Genomic DNA, 15,975 nt, shown 5'->3' on the forward strand with positions numbered 1-15,975 from the left:
CGGTGGACATTCTTTTAGGGGCGAGGGTAACATTGTATGTATGTTGTTCAGCGTATGTACGGGGGAGGCCGCGGGGGTCGCCCGGCCGATATAGAGGGGGATTCCCAGGGGACTTTTGGAATCGATTTAGGATGGAAATCATTACGGCAGATTTGAATGACTATCTTCGAATTTATCTGCCCCCTTCGGTACTCGCTTTCCTCCTCGTACTACTGCCATCTTCGAGGGCACCGAAAGAATGACGCTACGGTTTGATTATCATACACGCCGGTTCTTTTTCTGCTGAGCGATATCAGTCTGTTGTCTGCTGATATCAAATGATATAATGTCCTATGGCAAACATAAGATACACATATGTCGATAATGATATCTCTTTCACTGGCCTTGATCGTCGCTTGATCGTTAGATTATTGAAACTGATAATATCACATGGAGATGCGGTCATGACATTTTCAAAGATGACAGATGTCTTTATAGATATGTTGTGGAAAGTTAACTTCTACAGTTATTATACTTGCAAAAGGAATTGTGAAGAAACTGCCTTTTTGCAGTACCTACTCTCTAAATTTTTTCGAGTGGAATCTCACTCCAAAAGTGAGATTCCACTTGAAGAAATAATGAAAATACTGCCAGTTAGTATTTCGTGCAGTTCTAAATGAAATTTTAAATGAATTTCGCATATAGAGGCTGTATTCTAATATTCACAGCCAGTACCGGAAATCCATACTTTATGTGACAACTTCGCTTAATTTGCCGATTGTCGCGGAAGAACCGTCCCGGCCCGTGACGGAGTCTCGTGTATGTCGGATTATCGTGATCTTACTTACGAGTTCGGCGGCCATCTAGTGGCGGAATACCACACTTTGAGTGAATTTTGGAGTGCTAACGACTTCACTTTAAAAATAAGAGTGAAATCTTCACCTTTCTTCTTAGAGTGAATTAATTCGCTCTATTGGAGTAAATATTCACTGGGATAGAGTGAAGTGGTCGGTGACACCATGATTCGAGTGAGAATTTCACTCAAAAAATGGCAGAGAGTATATTTCAACGTTTGAAAATTTCATTTTAATATGTTGAACTTTACTATATAGTGCTATGCGTGAATTGATTATGATCGGAGATTCCGAAGGACTTTTCGCTATAAGTCCTTAGTAAGTAATTCCCGTGGGAATTAAGCTGCGACGGGGGCCCAAGCATTCTCCTGGTGGGACTTGGAGGCAACGGAAGAAAGGCCCCCGAGGGGATCGTACTGACTGGTCGCACCCCCAGGACCCTCTGTTTGATGTCGTTGCCTCCGACCACCCTTCGTCTACTTCTGCCATTCACCCTTGAGACATTCTGCGACACAACACCCGCCATATCCAATGAACCGACGAGCGGAAGAAAGACAGTAGAGCCTCTTTCAGGATCAACACATGTAGCGATACGAATATAACTCATAATATTGCACTCACTTACCTTTGAGACACAGTTGCAAATGGGAATTGTACATTTTGATACTTTATATCGGTTCAACAATTGTTCTATGTTAATCACAATATTAATACATGTCTTTTTCCACCTGTTCAGTCAAACGTTCGTTGAATACGCCGCCAAAAGATAGTGCTCTCGATAATGACGCAGATAAACGGATAATTTTCTAGGACACAGCACTGTGTAATGAAAATAATTGCTTACAAATTGTTCGTACATATCGCACAATAAACAAAATAAACAAAACCCATACGCCCACCAGTAGTAAACGTTAAGCAAATAATATTGCATGCCACGTCGCACGCTCTACCTGACCATTATTGTGTTTAACCGACAATTATTGTATACGTGCGTAATACTACGGATGCTCGCACCCGGCGATTATTTAGATTTCGTCAGAAACCTTAATGTTTCGACGTAAAGGATAATTTTAACTATTTTCACACGAAAGGATTATTGAGGTGTCTGTCTCATATTACTTAACATTTACATCCATACAGAAATAAGATTTTTGCATAAACAAACGACAGCATGTTGATAAAAATCAAATTTTTGTTCCCTGATTTCTTTGCGTCAAAAATTATGCCTTGATCTCATGTTTGCTCAGAACAATCGAATTTCTTGCATCCTTCTAGTCTTGTATTTGTAATTTCTTGTATATGAATGCACAGAAAACTTATACAGGAAAAGAAAAAAGAGTAAAAGTTTTGCTGTCGCTCGATAGTAAGAATGTAAATATATTAATGTCAGTGAAGAATTTCCGTATGGCAATTATATGACGCTCTCGGTTGTCCTGTCGACTATAATGAAAAATCCTGATTCAACAAGCGATACTTTGCACAAAACTTAATTGGCTAGGTGTAAGTAAGCGCCTTATCTCGCGGCAGAGCTTAATACAATGTATAAAGTACATACTTATGTTAATTATTCCGAGTATAAATAAGTTTGCATGTCTCCTTACTATTAAGACTCGTAATAGCCGAGCGGCACGTAACGTTCTATGACTCCTTCCTTTGCGCTTACCAAGAACATGTACTTTTCCCCTGCCATCGTTCGTGATACCTCGAGTCTTCCCCTTTCCGCCATGTTTATTCTTGCCTCCCTATTTTCCATCCTGACATCTCCGTTTCGACGCCGGATCCCTCCCTGATTTACCTACTGCGATGTATATATACAGCCACGGCGGTTCGTTTACGTTGCAATTCGGTTATTTCGTCCGCATAAATATTTGACGCCATTCTGGAAGTCGCACCTACACGCTGGGACCAAGTGTGTCTGATACTATTACCGTCGTACTCCGACATTTAACCGGCCAAGCACCGGCGGTGGTGCCGTCAACTCGACGAATTCCCTGGGACACTGTATTTCACAATATTTACATTTTATCGTTCCTCGCCGTGAACTCCAGCGATTCAGGGCTGTTATGCAAACCACGAAATTGCGTAAAAAATCGCACGTACAATCAATGCAATTGTACGCGTTCGTTCCTCGAAGTCTCGCGCCATCAAAGGCTTCGATCGGACGTTGCAAAGAGACGTTCAAAACGAAGAAATAACTCATTTCTCAAATCAAAATACTAAAGTAATCGTTATCGAAATTACATCGGGTAACATTTCAGTTGCATGAAACGCAAATGCTGCCGCGTACACGCATTTATGCATATCTCTTGTTTGTTGTTAAAAAATGTATACAGTACACGCAAAATTTCATCTTGCACATAGATCATTTTGATAAAAGCGACATTTTATTGAGAAATGAGCTGTTTTCCTGTTTTATAGAGCTATACACGAGAGATCAAAGCAAGCCTATCTGTTCGCGCTTTGTTATTCTACGGTTAATCCGCGCGAAGGTCCCCATCGGTAAGTGCACGAATACAGGATAACGACGTGTTGTCATTAAATAAAAATCAATCGCGTGGTCGTGAAGGAGGCTTAACGGATTTGCCTGCGCCGCCCATGGCTTAGTAGTCCTGCGGGGAAAGTAGCCCCTTCTCAACTCGCATCCACACAACGAGTTTGCTTAATACGTTACATATTTCCCATCGCTGGTTGAATTATCTGTCGAACTGGATTACTCTCACGTCGCCCATGTCCGTGCTAATTAGCACTTTTTTCTTGAAAATAAAATCTGTTACTGAAAGAAGTCTTTCCGTATATAGAAAGTAAGGAGCAGAACTGACGTGATGAATTTATTGCGAAAAATGTTAATAAATAATTGCGTAAATGGCAATGGTTGAGTCGTACGATTGAATCAAAGTTGGCGAGAGGATAAACTGGATCGAAATAGAAACGATTTTTATATACGTACAAAAATTTTGCTACAAGTTAATTGCGGATAATTTAACGATGTATCGACAGTCGTGTATCGAAGAACAATATCAATGACTTAATATCACTTTTCTGTTACAGGCAATCATGTATGAGGGGCAAGACAAGAATCCGGAAATGTGCCGTGTTCTACTTACGCACGAAGTCATGTGCAGGTACGTGTTTTCCGTGTCACGTCTTTGTTTGTCCGCGTAATTAACTTAATTACGAGCAAATTTCTATCGACATTTTTTATAATGTAAAGTTATTACAAGTACGCGCCGACTTATGTTTGCGTCTAGAAAAAGTGTCCCTCTTCTACGTACGCCACCCTTGTAGCATAAACGTAACGAGGCATGCGGGGATGTAGTCGTTCTTCGGGGGTAGCTGACTCATTGTGACCCATGGGACTTCGGGAACGTACTACCACTAGTTTCCGCTGCCTACTTTCCGAATCCCATGGGTTTCGCTATTTTTTAGGCCGATTTAAAACTTCTGACGCCGCGCGAGAGCTTTTACTCGTGTCCTTTTTTCGTAAGAAATACGTGTAATCAGGTGAAACGTATTGTCTATTTACAGCCGATGCTGCGATAAGAAGAGCTGCGGCAACAGGAACGAAACGCCCAGTGATCCTGTCATCATCGACCGGTGAGTGGAATCTACCGTTATCTAACTTTCGCGGAACGAACGTGTCGGTATCGCGACGGCCATGATCTGCTTAAATGCGCGAATTTATCTCGTGCGCGTTGCGTAACGAGCGCGTTACACGATATCGAGGCGCACATGACGGAATCTCGACTTGACAACGGCGAGTGTAACGACACGGAGGCGTCGATTTCGTAGAAACCGCCTCTATCAGCCGGTCGTCCGCGCTATCGTCACTTTCAACGATCAACGAAATAAAGGTCCAGATAAGTCCTTCTCGAAGGACCCAGCTATGAGATAGAGCTCCCGTCTCTACCGTTGCGACCTGGCTCCTAGAACATTTAGGCTTGCAAAATACGTTTCCTACGAGATGCGGCGGGATAGCCGGGTAGAAGAGTACTCGAATACTCGGGCGTACTTATACGCCCTCCAACCTTGTGCATGGTGCTGCTCGTCCATGGTAACATAGACTCCCCTTATACACCTACTCGCTCGCTCTCTCTTCTTCTCGTGTACTCGCCCGGTCTCTATTCCGTGGCGTGGCTAACACGGGGGTGTAGCAGGGTGAGCCTGGTATCTGAATAGGCTATAGAGTATCCTGAGATAGGAACGGCAGGAAGGAAGAGGTTTCCCGCGGGACCGAGGCCGAGATAGTCTTCAGGAGGACATCTTGCGCTCAGAGGTGCTCAACCCCCGGGCTTCGATACGCTGGCGGCTTCGAGCTTTCATCCGTATTCGAAGGGATATGTGTTACGCGCCGGTGACAGGTAAAGCCTGGTAGGCTCGCGCGTAACTATTTTTCCGCGCCTTCGAGTCTTTCGACGTCTGCACCTGTTGGGTTTAGCCCCGACACCATGTGACAGTCGTGTTTTACTCGTTGATCAGTTCGAAACTGGCTTGATAGCAAAATGGGTCAGATTGGATTGTAACACCGCACGTGAATCGCGATACTTTAAACTTAATCTTGGCGGTCTTTAAAACGTGACTGCAAATTTTTTTACACCCTCGAAAGGTGAAATAAATTAACGACGTTAGTAATGCACCCGTGATGTCGACGCGACATTAATGTTGGGTCGTATCGATGTATCCGCAGTGATAAACCGCGTATTGCTGGAGTTGAAAGAATAATAACTAGCTTCCTGTAAAGATTATGCAATCTCGTAGGTTGGGCTGATCGGTGAGACGATAGAAGAATTAATCTCGAAAATGCCCGTTCGGCACACGGCACGCACGCACTCGAATAATGTCGTAACAACGGCGTCGTAACGTGAATGCAACCGCGAAGCGGTCGCGTGTCGTGATGAACGCAACCCTCGAGTTCGTTCCGTGGACACGGCGGTTCGTAACGAGAGTAAAACAAATGAGTAACTTCCGCAAAATTACAGGATTAAATCTTACCATTTGCCAATCGGAATAATCTTACTTTATGCAACGTCAGTGATCATGATTATTTATGATACCTCAATCATGACGCGCTGACGTATAAAATATTGTACAATATAACTTGGGGTTCGGATTGTCGCATCTTCATCACTGACTTTTATTCTTATATTCGTGCGAACAAACATATATTCACAAAATACTTCCTTACACTTGTCGGTATATAGGTCTGTGTCTATATATGTGGCTCACGGGAAATATATATATATATTGGAAGGCTAATAGATTTTCAGTCTCGCACAAAACCACAATGGAGAACGCGAGAGTCTGATCGAGAGAGTAAGCGAAGGGTATCAATGCCACTTTGATTGAGGCGGTCCTGGTCGATTGTGACATGCTCGCTCAGCTGTGCAGAAAGTACAACGCGCCCCCCATCAATTTGGTATACCTGACTGAAGGGAAAAACAAAGCGTTTGTATTCCTAAGCGTGATCATTTTGTCATCCCTTCTCGCCACTTTCGATGCAATATCCGACCGTAATTCTCGCTGCAAAAACCAATATCAGCACTTGCTGTGTAAATTATGCGTCTATGTATTTCATGTTTATTACATTTGATATCAAAGAGTTGTGGATACGAATTTGTCAAAGCTTTTGCGCTTATCGCAACAATCCCTTTTAATTTATCTAAAACTTTTATGAAAGAATTGTACGCGCGCTTCTTATTTAGCTTCGACTTTTAATTACACAAAATTTAATTTAATTTAGGAAATTACAAAACGCACCGGCGCCCACGCATATATTCCGTCAACCGACAAATATAGATGCAGATTCATAAAAGTTGCAGAGGTTTTAACTCCCTTCTATACGCGAACAGCAGTTTGATATAATCGGTCCATCGATCGATCGAAACGCGATGGCATCGATCGACGATAGGCGGATTGCGAGAACAGTCCTAGAGAAGCTGGTATTACGCTGGACTCGGAAACCAATTAACATGCATAATTAAAATGGCATTGTCGTGGCCGGGCAGCGCCACGGGCTTCCCCGCCGACTGACGGATCCCCGGGGGCTAACGGCGTTTCATAATTACGAAAATCCACCCACCTCCATTGCCTCCTCCGCCCACGCGTTCCGGTGTCACTCTCTTTCTCCAATTGCCGGTATCCAGAAACTCTCCCCCCGAAAACAGGGGAAAGAGGGTGGGAACGCGAGAAAAAATCGGGCATCGGGTCGGTGTGCGACGAACAACGCACCCCGGTGCTGCCGCAGCCAATAACGTTCGAACAGTACGGTCGCCAGCGCGATTGGCTAACTTTATTTCGCTCAGTGGGCAAGCCCTTAATTTCGGGGCATCGATCATAGTCCTCGTGTGCGCCCTTCGCGCGCTGCAGCGGTTCTCTTCCTCCTCCTGCGTCGCTTCCTCTCGCCCTCCTCTACGCGTTCATACCAGCCGCGATGACCCTCAGTACCGTGACGCACCTCTCTGCCATTCCCTCCGTCAATTTGATGGATTCCATTTCGGATCCCGCGCGACGACGATCGTTTCACTTCCCCCATGCCTACGCGCGGGCCTCTCCGAGGGGACGCAACGGCGAAATTTTGTACAAAAAAAAAATACTGCGAGGCTGGTCAGCGCCGCGATAAAAGTTAATCCGCCCGTGGCCAGGCCCGAGCCGAGCAGATTTCAGATCGTTTTAATCGCTCAAACGTCGAAGCGCTACGTTAAACGTGCAATGGAGCACCAAAAAGTTGGAAGATGATTAAAATTCATGTTTTCTGTGTTCTCATAAACATAAATTTTCTTAATAAAGCTTCTTACGCGAATGGAATATAAATGCTAATGTAAAAATTAAATGATAAAAAATTGAAAAATATATATAAACGCGAGATTTATCAATATTATCATTGTTTTATTGGTAAATCGAACAATGTAAAAATTATAGAAAAGAGTATAAAAGATAAAATGATTATGACGGCTCGAAATTATTTAAACACGAAATTTTCTAGCCAAATACACGTCAATAATATTTCAATACTTAACCAATACCAATTGAATACCAGTACTCGAAAAGTTTCACAATTAAATAAATGTTTCTCGCTGAAACTTCGGAATGTTAATTAAAGAGAAAGAAAATTGGTATATGAAAAATTTGAATAAAGAATAAATCGATGTCAAGTATTGAAAAATATTTTTCTCCTACTGTGCTGTAGCTTGCGCAATGTTCCGTTTATGCCTCACATAAATACCGGCTCACTGTATTCTCTTCTCCGAGTCCAAACGCGTAACAATCAATCGTTACCTTAATTGATTGCGATTGATGGAGGACGCTCGGGCGATTTGACTGACGTCACAATGACATACGGATTGTCAATCAGTCTCGCTTGTGGCGTTAATGCATGCAAATCTGGTCGAATCGTGGCACGTTGTCTCACACCCTTGCAGCGAATCTCCATCAATATGGATTCGATATCAAGGCCGGTCATGCCGTTTTCTACGCGCCCGCTGAAAAGTCTTTCTACGCGAATGTCGCGATATTTTATTCAACCACAATTGTTCGTTTCTCTATTTCGCCACTTCATTTTATACCTCTTTACTTTTGTTTACAGCAAAAGTTGACGCTCGTTGACGAGCGTTTTGGACGTCGCGGTACGATGGTAGAAAATAGCAGGATTTTAATTTCTTTTTATTAAATGCACATGTCGATATTATGCTGTTATAACATAATAAATGCATGTGCATATATTATATTAATGTATACTAAAATATTATATTTATGCGCGTATTTTTATCAGCTACGTTATAGAATACCAACTGAAACGGTTCATTCAAAACGGTTCCCGCTCTCCTACTCATGATTAGCAGGATAATTGCTACATGATGTTTACACTTTCCAAGAGCAACACTGCAAAATACCGGTTATGTGTAACGAGCAATCGGAAATGGTTTGGTGGTCTGATAGAACCTAATCAGGTGAAAGCGCGGCCTACGGGCCACACATGTCAGATCAGCATTGATTCTACTTTACGTAACACGTACATGTATCGGGCGACTTTTTACAAAAAATAATCGGAATCGGATCGACCAAAGATAACACCGATAATAACAGGTTTCGACTATCCAGTTGTAGATGACACACTTTGATAAGGGAAACTTATTAAGCGAACGACATACGCGATGCATAGGGCCACCTATGCGAACGTTCCGGAGGGAAATCTCACCCGATTATCATTGCTAACTAGAGCCGTTCTTACTTTTCCATTTTTTCCACGCGATGATCGACCGAAACTCAGTTTATATCGCGAAATGACTTTTTGCACCAGTATATTAAAGCGTTATCAATTTGGTAAACTTTTACAGTGTTAAGTTCTTGAGACTAGATTATCTAGCAGTAAAATAAATTTTTCCCTAATTATATTAATTTTTACAATGCGAATTGCGTTATTTCAATATTTTTACTATTCTCTAGGACAAGCTTATCTCGCAAATATCGTCTTTTTTCCTCGACAGCGCTAATCAAGTGAAATTAAATTGCGTCAGCATTTTTGGTTCGACTAATCTTGAAAGAGCTATTTTCTGACGTGACAATTAGGGAAATCAAAACATATTAAGTAGTGGCGTACGGGTACGTTCTCTCCTCCTCCCTGTCCCCCTCGTTCTCTCTTTCTCTTGACGAGCATATGGGTCTCTATAGTTGGCGGGGTATCACACCCTCCGTTCTCGACATACCCCTAAAATAAATGGACGAGAGTGCGCGTGCACGCTTCTGTATTAAAGCGAAAACGGCTGATCGTTCGAGCGCGAAATCGCCGATTAAATATCCCGGTATTTGCTCTGCTAATTATTTTTCGGCAAATTCGTTTAAAGACTTGGCTGAACAACAATAAACAACAGCAAATCATTCTTGTAAAACTGAAGCAGAAACTACCAAATTTACAAATTACACTCCAACATACGCTACAAAATATTAGTTACGACCTATAAATTGTCTAAAGTTCCTCTTGATGAATTGCACAGGTACATAACATTTTATTAATACCTGTTTTGTCGGAATTCTATCTTCCGCGAAATAGAAATCGTGAACGGTTTTGATTGTAAAGTGGAAAAAGAGAATATTCCGGGTCTAAAAGCGACTCGGCTGCAATGTAAAGTCATAAATTTGCCCAATTAGTCGACTCACAAAAACTTAGAAGCATCTTCCTCTAACGGATCTTCGTTGAACGTATGTACGGGATCGGTTTGAGGGGAGGACTTCTGGCCAACCGCGATGGTCAGAATGCGCCTAAAATACTCGTTCCAGTCGCGATATGCATCTCGAATCTATATTGGATATTATCGATTTCTCGATCTATTCAGTTAGCTAATGGAAAACTTATGCTAAGTTAACCCCGTCAATCCATTATGTATCAACAGAATCGGTTCTGGAATTGTTTGAGTATACCATTTGGTACATTCTTTTTCGTACGACCCTACCCAGAAAAATAATTTGCACACTCTGATTCCTTCCTCTTATCGCCACCCTCGCGAAATAGATTTTTTAGCATATCTAATGACGAGTGTACAAAGCCACCGATTCTTTGAATATTATAATTTTCGAGCTTTCCAAAAGCTTTATTTTTTAGCCTTGATAATAATCGTGTTAGCGTATCTGTGCTAACTTAAATTTTCCATATTTATGTTATTGAAAAATTTATTGGAACAATGTCATTTGATAAAAATCAATCACGCGATCAATATTATTTTATTTAAAAAATATAAAAATAGAATAATATCGCGCAGGGAAAGGAAACAAAGCGCGTGGCTGTAAAAGTAGGACGCGTCGCGAACAATAAGAAAAGCTCAAGACTTTCCAAAAGTCGTCGAGCAAGTGGACGCTGATTGGCCTACCCGTCCGTACAAAAAGTAATAAGTGCAGCTTCGCCGTGGCGATGCGAGAGCCTAGTCAGATACCAAAATGTACCCTGGAGCCTCGTGATGCCACGAAATCTCTGCCGTACTCCGGACTTCGGCTCGATTCTCTTACGGTTATTCCACCTGCCGAGAATTACCCCGATACGGTATCCTTATTTTCGAAGAATATCTTAACAGCTTCCCGCACAGCGTCTGCTATTCTCTCCTTACATTGCCGAGGAAAGGGGTAAAATGGAAGGGCGGAAAAGCGCGGAACGTACCAGCCACGTCTTCACGGCGCTCTTTCGATCTAACTTCCTCCTCTCGCTACCACGGAATCCCGTCTCTCTTACACCGGAGGAGAAGAAGCCAATAGGGAGAACCGATCAGCTTAATGCATATTGATGCGCGCCGAGCTAAGTGAGTGAAAAATCGCCATCGATCTACCTTCCGGAAAGATAGAAGTATTCTCTCTCTTTCACGGGCGGCCTTCCATCTACTTGTTCGTCGACAAAGCCGAGCTTATTTCGTCTTCTCCTTCCTGTTTCCATGCCAAACGATCGAGCCACGTATCTGCGCATTTTAATTTGTATATAAGCCGGAATATCGCGATTTCTTCTCAACGCATTTTATTTTCAGCCGAGTCACAAAAGTGAATTTTCTTATCGCACGCGTCGCTTTTCTTACTTAAATCAATTTAACAATTTCATCTCCGGAGTATTAGGCGTAAATATAATTTTTTTTGTAGAAAAAAGCACCAAGTTGCAGGATTAAGTAACTTGAAAAAATTTGTTAGCTTAGCGCAATTTAACGTTCGAGTCACTTAACGCTTTCCGTGATTCGATACATTGAGACGATTATTTCCAGCCGATTGGAGAATGAAACCGTTCGAAAAACGGCCTGTGGCTCGATCCGCGCGAACTCGTTTTTGATGGTGCATCGTCTAGGCGTCATGTTGATAGACCCTTGGCATTTTGTAGCGGCACCAACGCGGCATTATACGCTTCCACCAACGGCGCTGCTTCTACCAGCCTCGTTGGGGTCCCGGCCCGCGGAACAGATGCCAACCGTCACGGCTCGCCGATGGCTGGAAGGGTGCTTCTAGATTGAGACACGGTGGATGACTCTAAATGGCATTCGGTCCTCTGCATTCTCTCCCTCCCACGACCCCTCTCGCTCGCGCTCTTTCGTGTCTTACGAAATCGATCTCTGTTCTTATTTCCTTCTTTCTCCCATTATTCTTAGCCAGAGTTTGCGACACTTTGTCTAAAGAGCGTATTACTCGTATTTTTTTAACACACAAGCATCCGTGTCACTACGCTTATTTTGTACAAATCAATGCTTTACAACATTAACATTGACAGACTGAGTAGACGAAATAATGTCCCGCTTTTATTTCCTGCTCAAACAAAACTATGGATAGATAAATAATCATAGCGCCATCATTAATGGATTACGATTCAGCGAGAGAATTGCACGAGCGCAAAGAAGGACTCGTTTGTCTCGATGAAGAACGTGGGCAAACAGATCTGAGGGGCGCATCCGCATACACGGGGTCGTAGAATGACAACGTCGGCGATGGCGATCAATGGCAGCGATGGGTCCTTTCGAGGGGCTTTAAAAACGGCGGCGCCCATCGGCCGTATGTCAATCCCTCGGCGAATCGCACGACGCAAATTTAGAGCCGTGGTAGTGGTGCGTGTTTTCTTTTCTTTTCTTTTTTTTTGCCGCGCGCGTGTGCGCACGAGTGAGAAAAATGAGCGAGAAAGGGAGCCCAGGTTCTCCGCTCGGAACAGGTGGTTACCAACGACGAGAGCGAACTAGTAGGGACCAGTGCATGATGTGGATAGGGGAGGCCACTTGAAGAGTCGCGTGGCCACTCAATTACTTTCTAGAGCCTCTAAACATCGGGCACGTACCAATACCCAGATTACTGCGGGCGTGCTCGCGCGCGGGACAATAAGGTAAAGAGTGCCATTTCATTGTTTCAATCCTATTGTCTGCGTAGCCGGCATTAAATGTGGAAATTTACATTATACATTCGTAGAATTACGCACTTATTCTTTCCGTGCGCCATTTAAGTAACAGTTAGATGTTATTCTGTTAAACATAAAAGCTTATAATCTTGAAGTATGTTTGGCTTATTCTGCGATAAGATAAGAATTGTGAAAATTATTAATCTTGTTAAATTGAAAAATGCCATTTGGAAAAGAAAGTAAATATATTCGGAAGATGTAAACTAGGAAAATGACGAAATTTCCGCTCGTAATTAAATAACTCGAGTTTGCATTATATCTAAGTAGAAGGAAGAATCTCTCGGTTTGCTATAACCTCAGCATCGATCAGCAGGTGACTTGCGTGTGACCGCTGTAAGGGATCTGCGGGTAAACGATTACAAAGCTTCTCAGTCTTGTGACCGCATCAATTCGTGTTAGACCCTTTTGCCTAGCTTTCCGCAGAAATCAAGACCGTTCCTCCGTCATCCGAATAATAAATATTCTAGAAAGCGGTTTGCGCAAAGAAAAAAAAAGGAAAATTCTCTTCCCCTTTTTGCAAGCGGTCCGAGCGTAGGGGAGAAAGAATCTTAAAGTCCTGCATGGGAGGCACGGCGGAATAGTGGATTGACACCTTGGAATTCGACTTGGTTTATCGGTAGCATACAGACATCGCATATCTCGTACGTTTTGCGCGCGCTCGCGCTCACGTTTGCTCTTGTACAGATCGCAGCTCGCAGAAGCATCGATGTACACGAGCAGGTAGCTTGACACAAGAGCCAAATAGTTGGCATAGCTTGGCGCCTCTCGACTATCCGTCAGACCCGAAGAACCACCGGGAACCCTTTCTCCTTCTTGAAGCGTCCTGTTCTCGCCCCGTCCTCGCCTGTCGTTAACTCCCCCCGCCCCCCGCTTCCCTCGCCCCTCTTCCATTTCCTCATCGGCCGTTGCGTACCGCTCTTCGGCAATGCAGAGGGGCCCCCGTCGTACCGGGAACTAAACGGCGGGTTTAGGAAAAACGGGAAGTCTTTGCGAGCCTGTCAATCAGCCGTCCGCGGTTTTGCGCCCATCTGGTTAATGATGATCCACTGCTCTATCTCGTTGGAATCGCGAGCGCCTGCCATCCCCTAACACGGCGCGATGAAAATAGTAGGCACGATTGTGGAACGTATATCGCGGGACTTTGAATCGTCGTGGAATCTTCCAGACGGCCTCGAAAGCTTTTTTCCAGATCGCCGCCGTCTACCGTCGATTTATCACGTAGTGATGCTTGATACTCGATACACCACTGTAACAAAGATCACAACGGATTCATAACGCGGACTTCGTAAATCAATCAAGATGCCAATTACTGAATCGCCATTTGAGCGAATCTCAAACATTTATTTCGGTTATTAATGATATAAACATCATGCTGCTAGTTAATATTCTTCTTTTATGTTAATAGCATCTTTGGAAAGTTACGAATAGTACGTAAAAAGTTTATCCTTTCAAAATCAACAGCTCCTTTCTTTCGCGCTTGCATTAGTATTTTGAATATTCTACAAGTGCGTCCGCATTTTATAGGATCTTTATAAGATTAATGTTACCTTTTGCATCTTAGGAGAGATACGCTTATTCAAGCAGATTTTAAAAATATTGTACTTTCGCCAGAGAATTTATTTATCATTCACTTCCGCGCCGAACCTCTCGCGCGTTCAAATACAGAATGACAAAACTAGAACGGTATCATTTCGCCGGCGTACGGAAGCCGGGACGAGAAAATTTTTCGTGGGCGTCCGACTGTGTTACCGAATGGGACGATCGAGGCGTCGAGATTTATGCGATTGATTCGAACGGAGCGGAGTGACAGTACAAGGAAGCGCTCTTAGTCCTGGTGTCTCCGCTCCTCCGGGAATACATCTCCCTTCGAAGCGCCGGTGTCCGAAGGATCTCTATAAATTTGCATGTAGAATACTTGCGGATATTCTCACGAACGATAGGTGCGGAGGATAGCCTGTCGCATCTGTCGTCGCGCGTTTCGTGAGCACTCCCGCTCCTCCGTACGCCTGCGTCGCCTAATTTCATTTTGACAAGAGCCAGAAGCGTTACTTTACACGAAACTCGAGAAGCTTCGGAAACGAGCGAGCCACTCGCCTGCCGTCGATCTCAGTATTTTCACACGCACTCGGAAGAAATCGATTACGCACAACATATCGATGTATTGTCCGAAAAGAGTGGATGTGCCAGAAAATGGCATCGAGAGGTGTGTTAGAAATTTGGAAAAAGATTATTTGGAATTGCAAATTTCTTTTCGACGACAAATGAAGTCACCGCCAAGAGAATCTGTGGGGGGTTTTTTTTTGGACAAAGAATGGAGCGGTGGTTGACCGTGCAAGAAAGGGAACGAGGGAGGGAACTGCGTGGACAATTTCGTGGGTAAACCTCATGAATATGTTGTCCGAGGCAGGATTTTGTGGTTCGAATATGCAAATACTGCGTGAAAATTGAGAATTGTATGTAGAAGGGCCGCGAGATCTTCTTATATGTTCTTCTTCGGGATTGGCGATACAAACAAAACGGTTTTGCCGGTGCGAGAGGCAAGTATACCGAGACCTACTGTCCGCCCTTCGCAAGTTCGCTCGGACAACCAGCCATCAGTACCGCACCCCCGGGTACATTCGCCCATTCGTTGGGCCGACTGGCTTTCCAGACTTCGGCCGTGGGGTGGACAAACCAGGCTGACCGGTTGCCATGGCGACCTTATGGATTGATCCGAGCAAATATCATCTCCGAAGACGCCCGAAAGAATCGCCGGATTTCAGAGAATAGCTTTGGCCAGCGCTCGTTGAGTTTCTTTTCGTTCCTCCTTCCTTCCTTCTTCCATCCTCGGGTCTCTGCGCACCTTACGGTGGCTCGTGCTCTCTCAGGAAAAAATGAAAAGGCGTGGAATCGATTCGTATCACATAATAATTACTATATTCGATTGCAACACCCTTGCAAAAACAATTTATCGTTTCTTTGTACATTTCGTGTGTCACTTAAGAGAGTTTATTAAGGTTATTACAAATCGAATTTTTGATTTCAAATAAGGGCATTTGTTAATAAAATATTCAGATGTCTGAATTTTTATGTTATTTTAACATAAAAATTGACTAACGCAGTTATTGAGTTATCAACTTTTATCGGCTTAAAGGTAGCAAGTTTGAAGAAGAAACACACGTATCTGGAAACTAAGAAACTAAGTAAACACAATGTATGAAAACGATGCTTTCTAGCTATCAAGTAATACACGCTCAGTACATTATG

The 15,975-nt window shown here is 43.4% G+C and overlaps 1 protein-coding gene across 3 annotated transcripts in view; it reads left to right on the plus strand.

The window, feature by feature from the left end:
* LOC105568014 (transcription factor collier) overlaps positions 1 to 15,975 on the plus strand; it is an 80,065-nt gene that overhangs the window by 19,565 nt on the left and 44,525 nt on the right. For all 3 annotated transcript variants that reach the window (XM_012023354.1, XM_012023353.1, XM_012023352.1), the window contains exons 5-6: positions 3,882 to 3,955; positions 4,359 to 4,427. In XM_012023354.1, coding sequence (XP_011878744.1) covers positions 3,882 to 3,955; positions 4,359 to 4,427 — 143 coding nt within the window. The remainder of the gene's footprint in view (positions 1 to 3,881; positions 3,956 to 4,358; positions 4,428 to 15,975) is intronic.

This window comes from Vollenhovia emeryi, unplaced genomic scaffold (assembly GCF_000949405.1).
Source record: "Vollenhovia emeryi isolate VEMERY1.0 unplaced genomic scaffold, V.emery_V1.0 DF939132.1, whole genome shotgun sequence".
Classification (NCBI taxonomy): Eukaryota; Metazoa; Arthropoda; class Insecta; order Hymenoptera; family Formicidae; genus Vollenhovia; species Vollenhovia emeryi.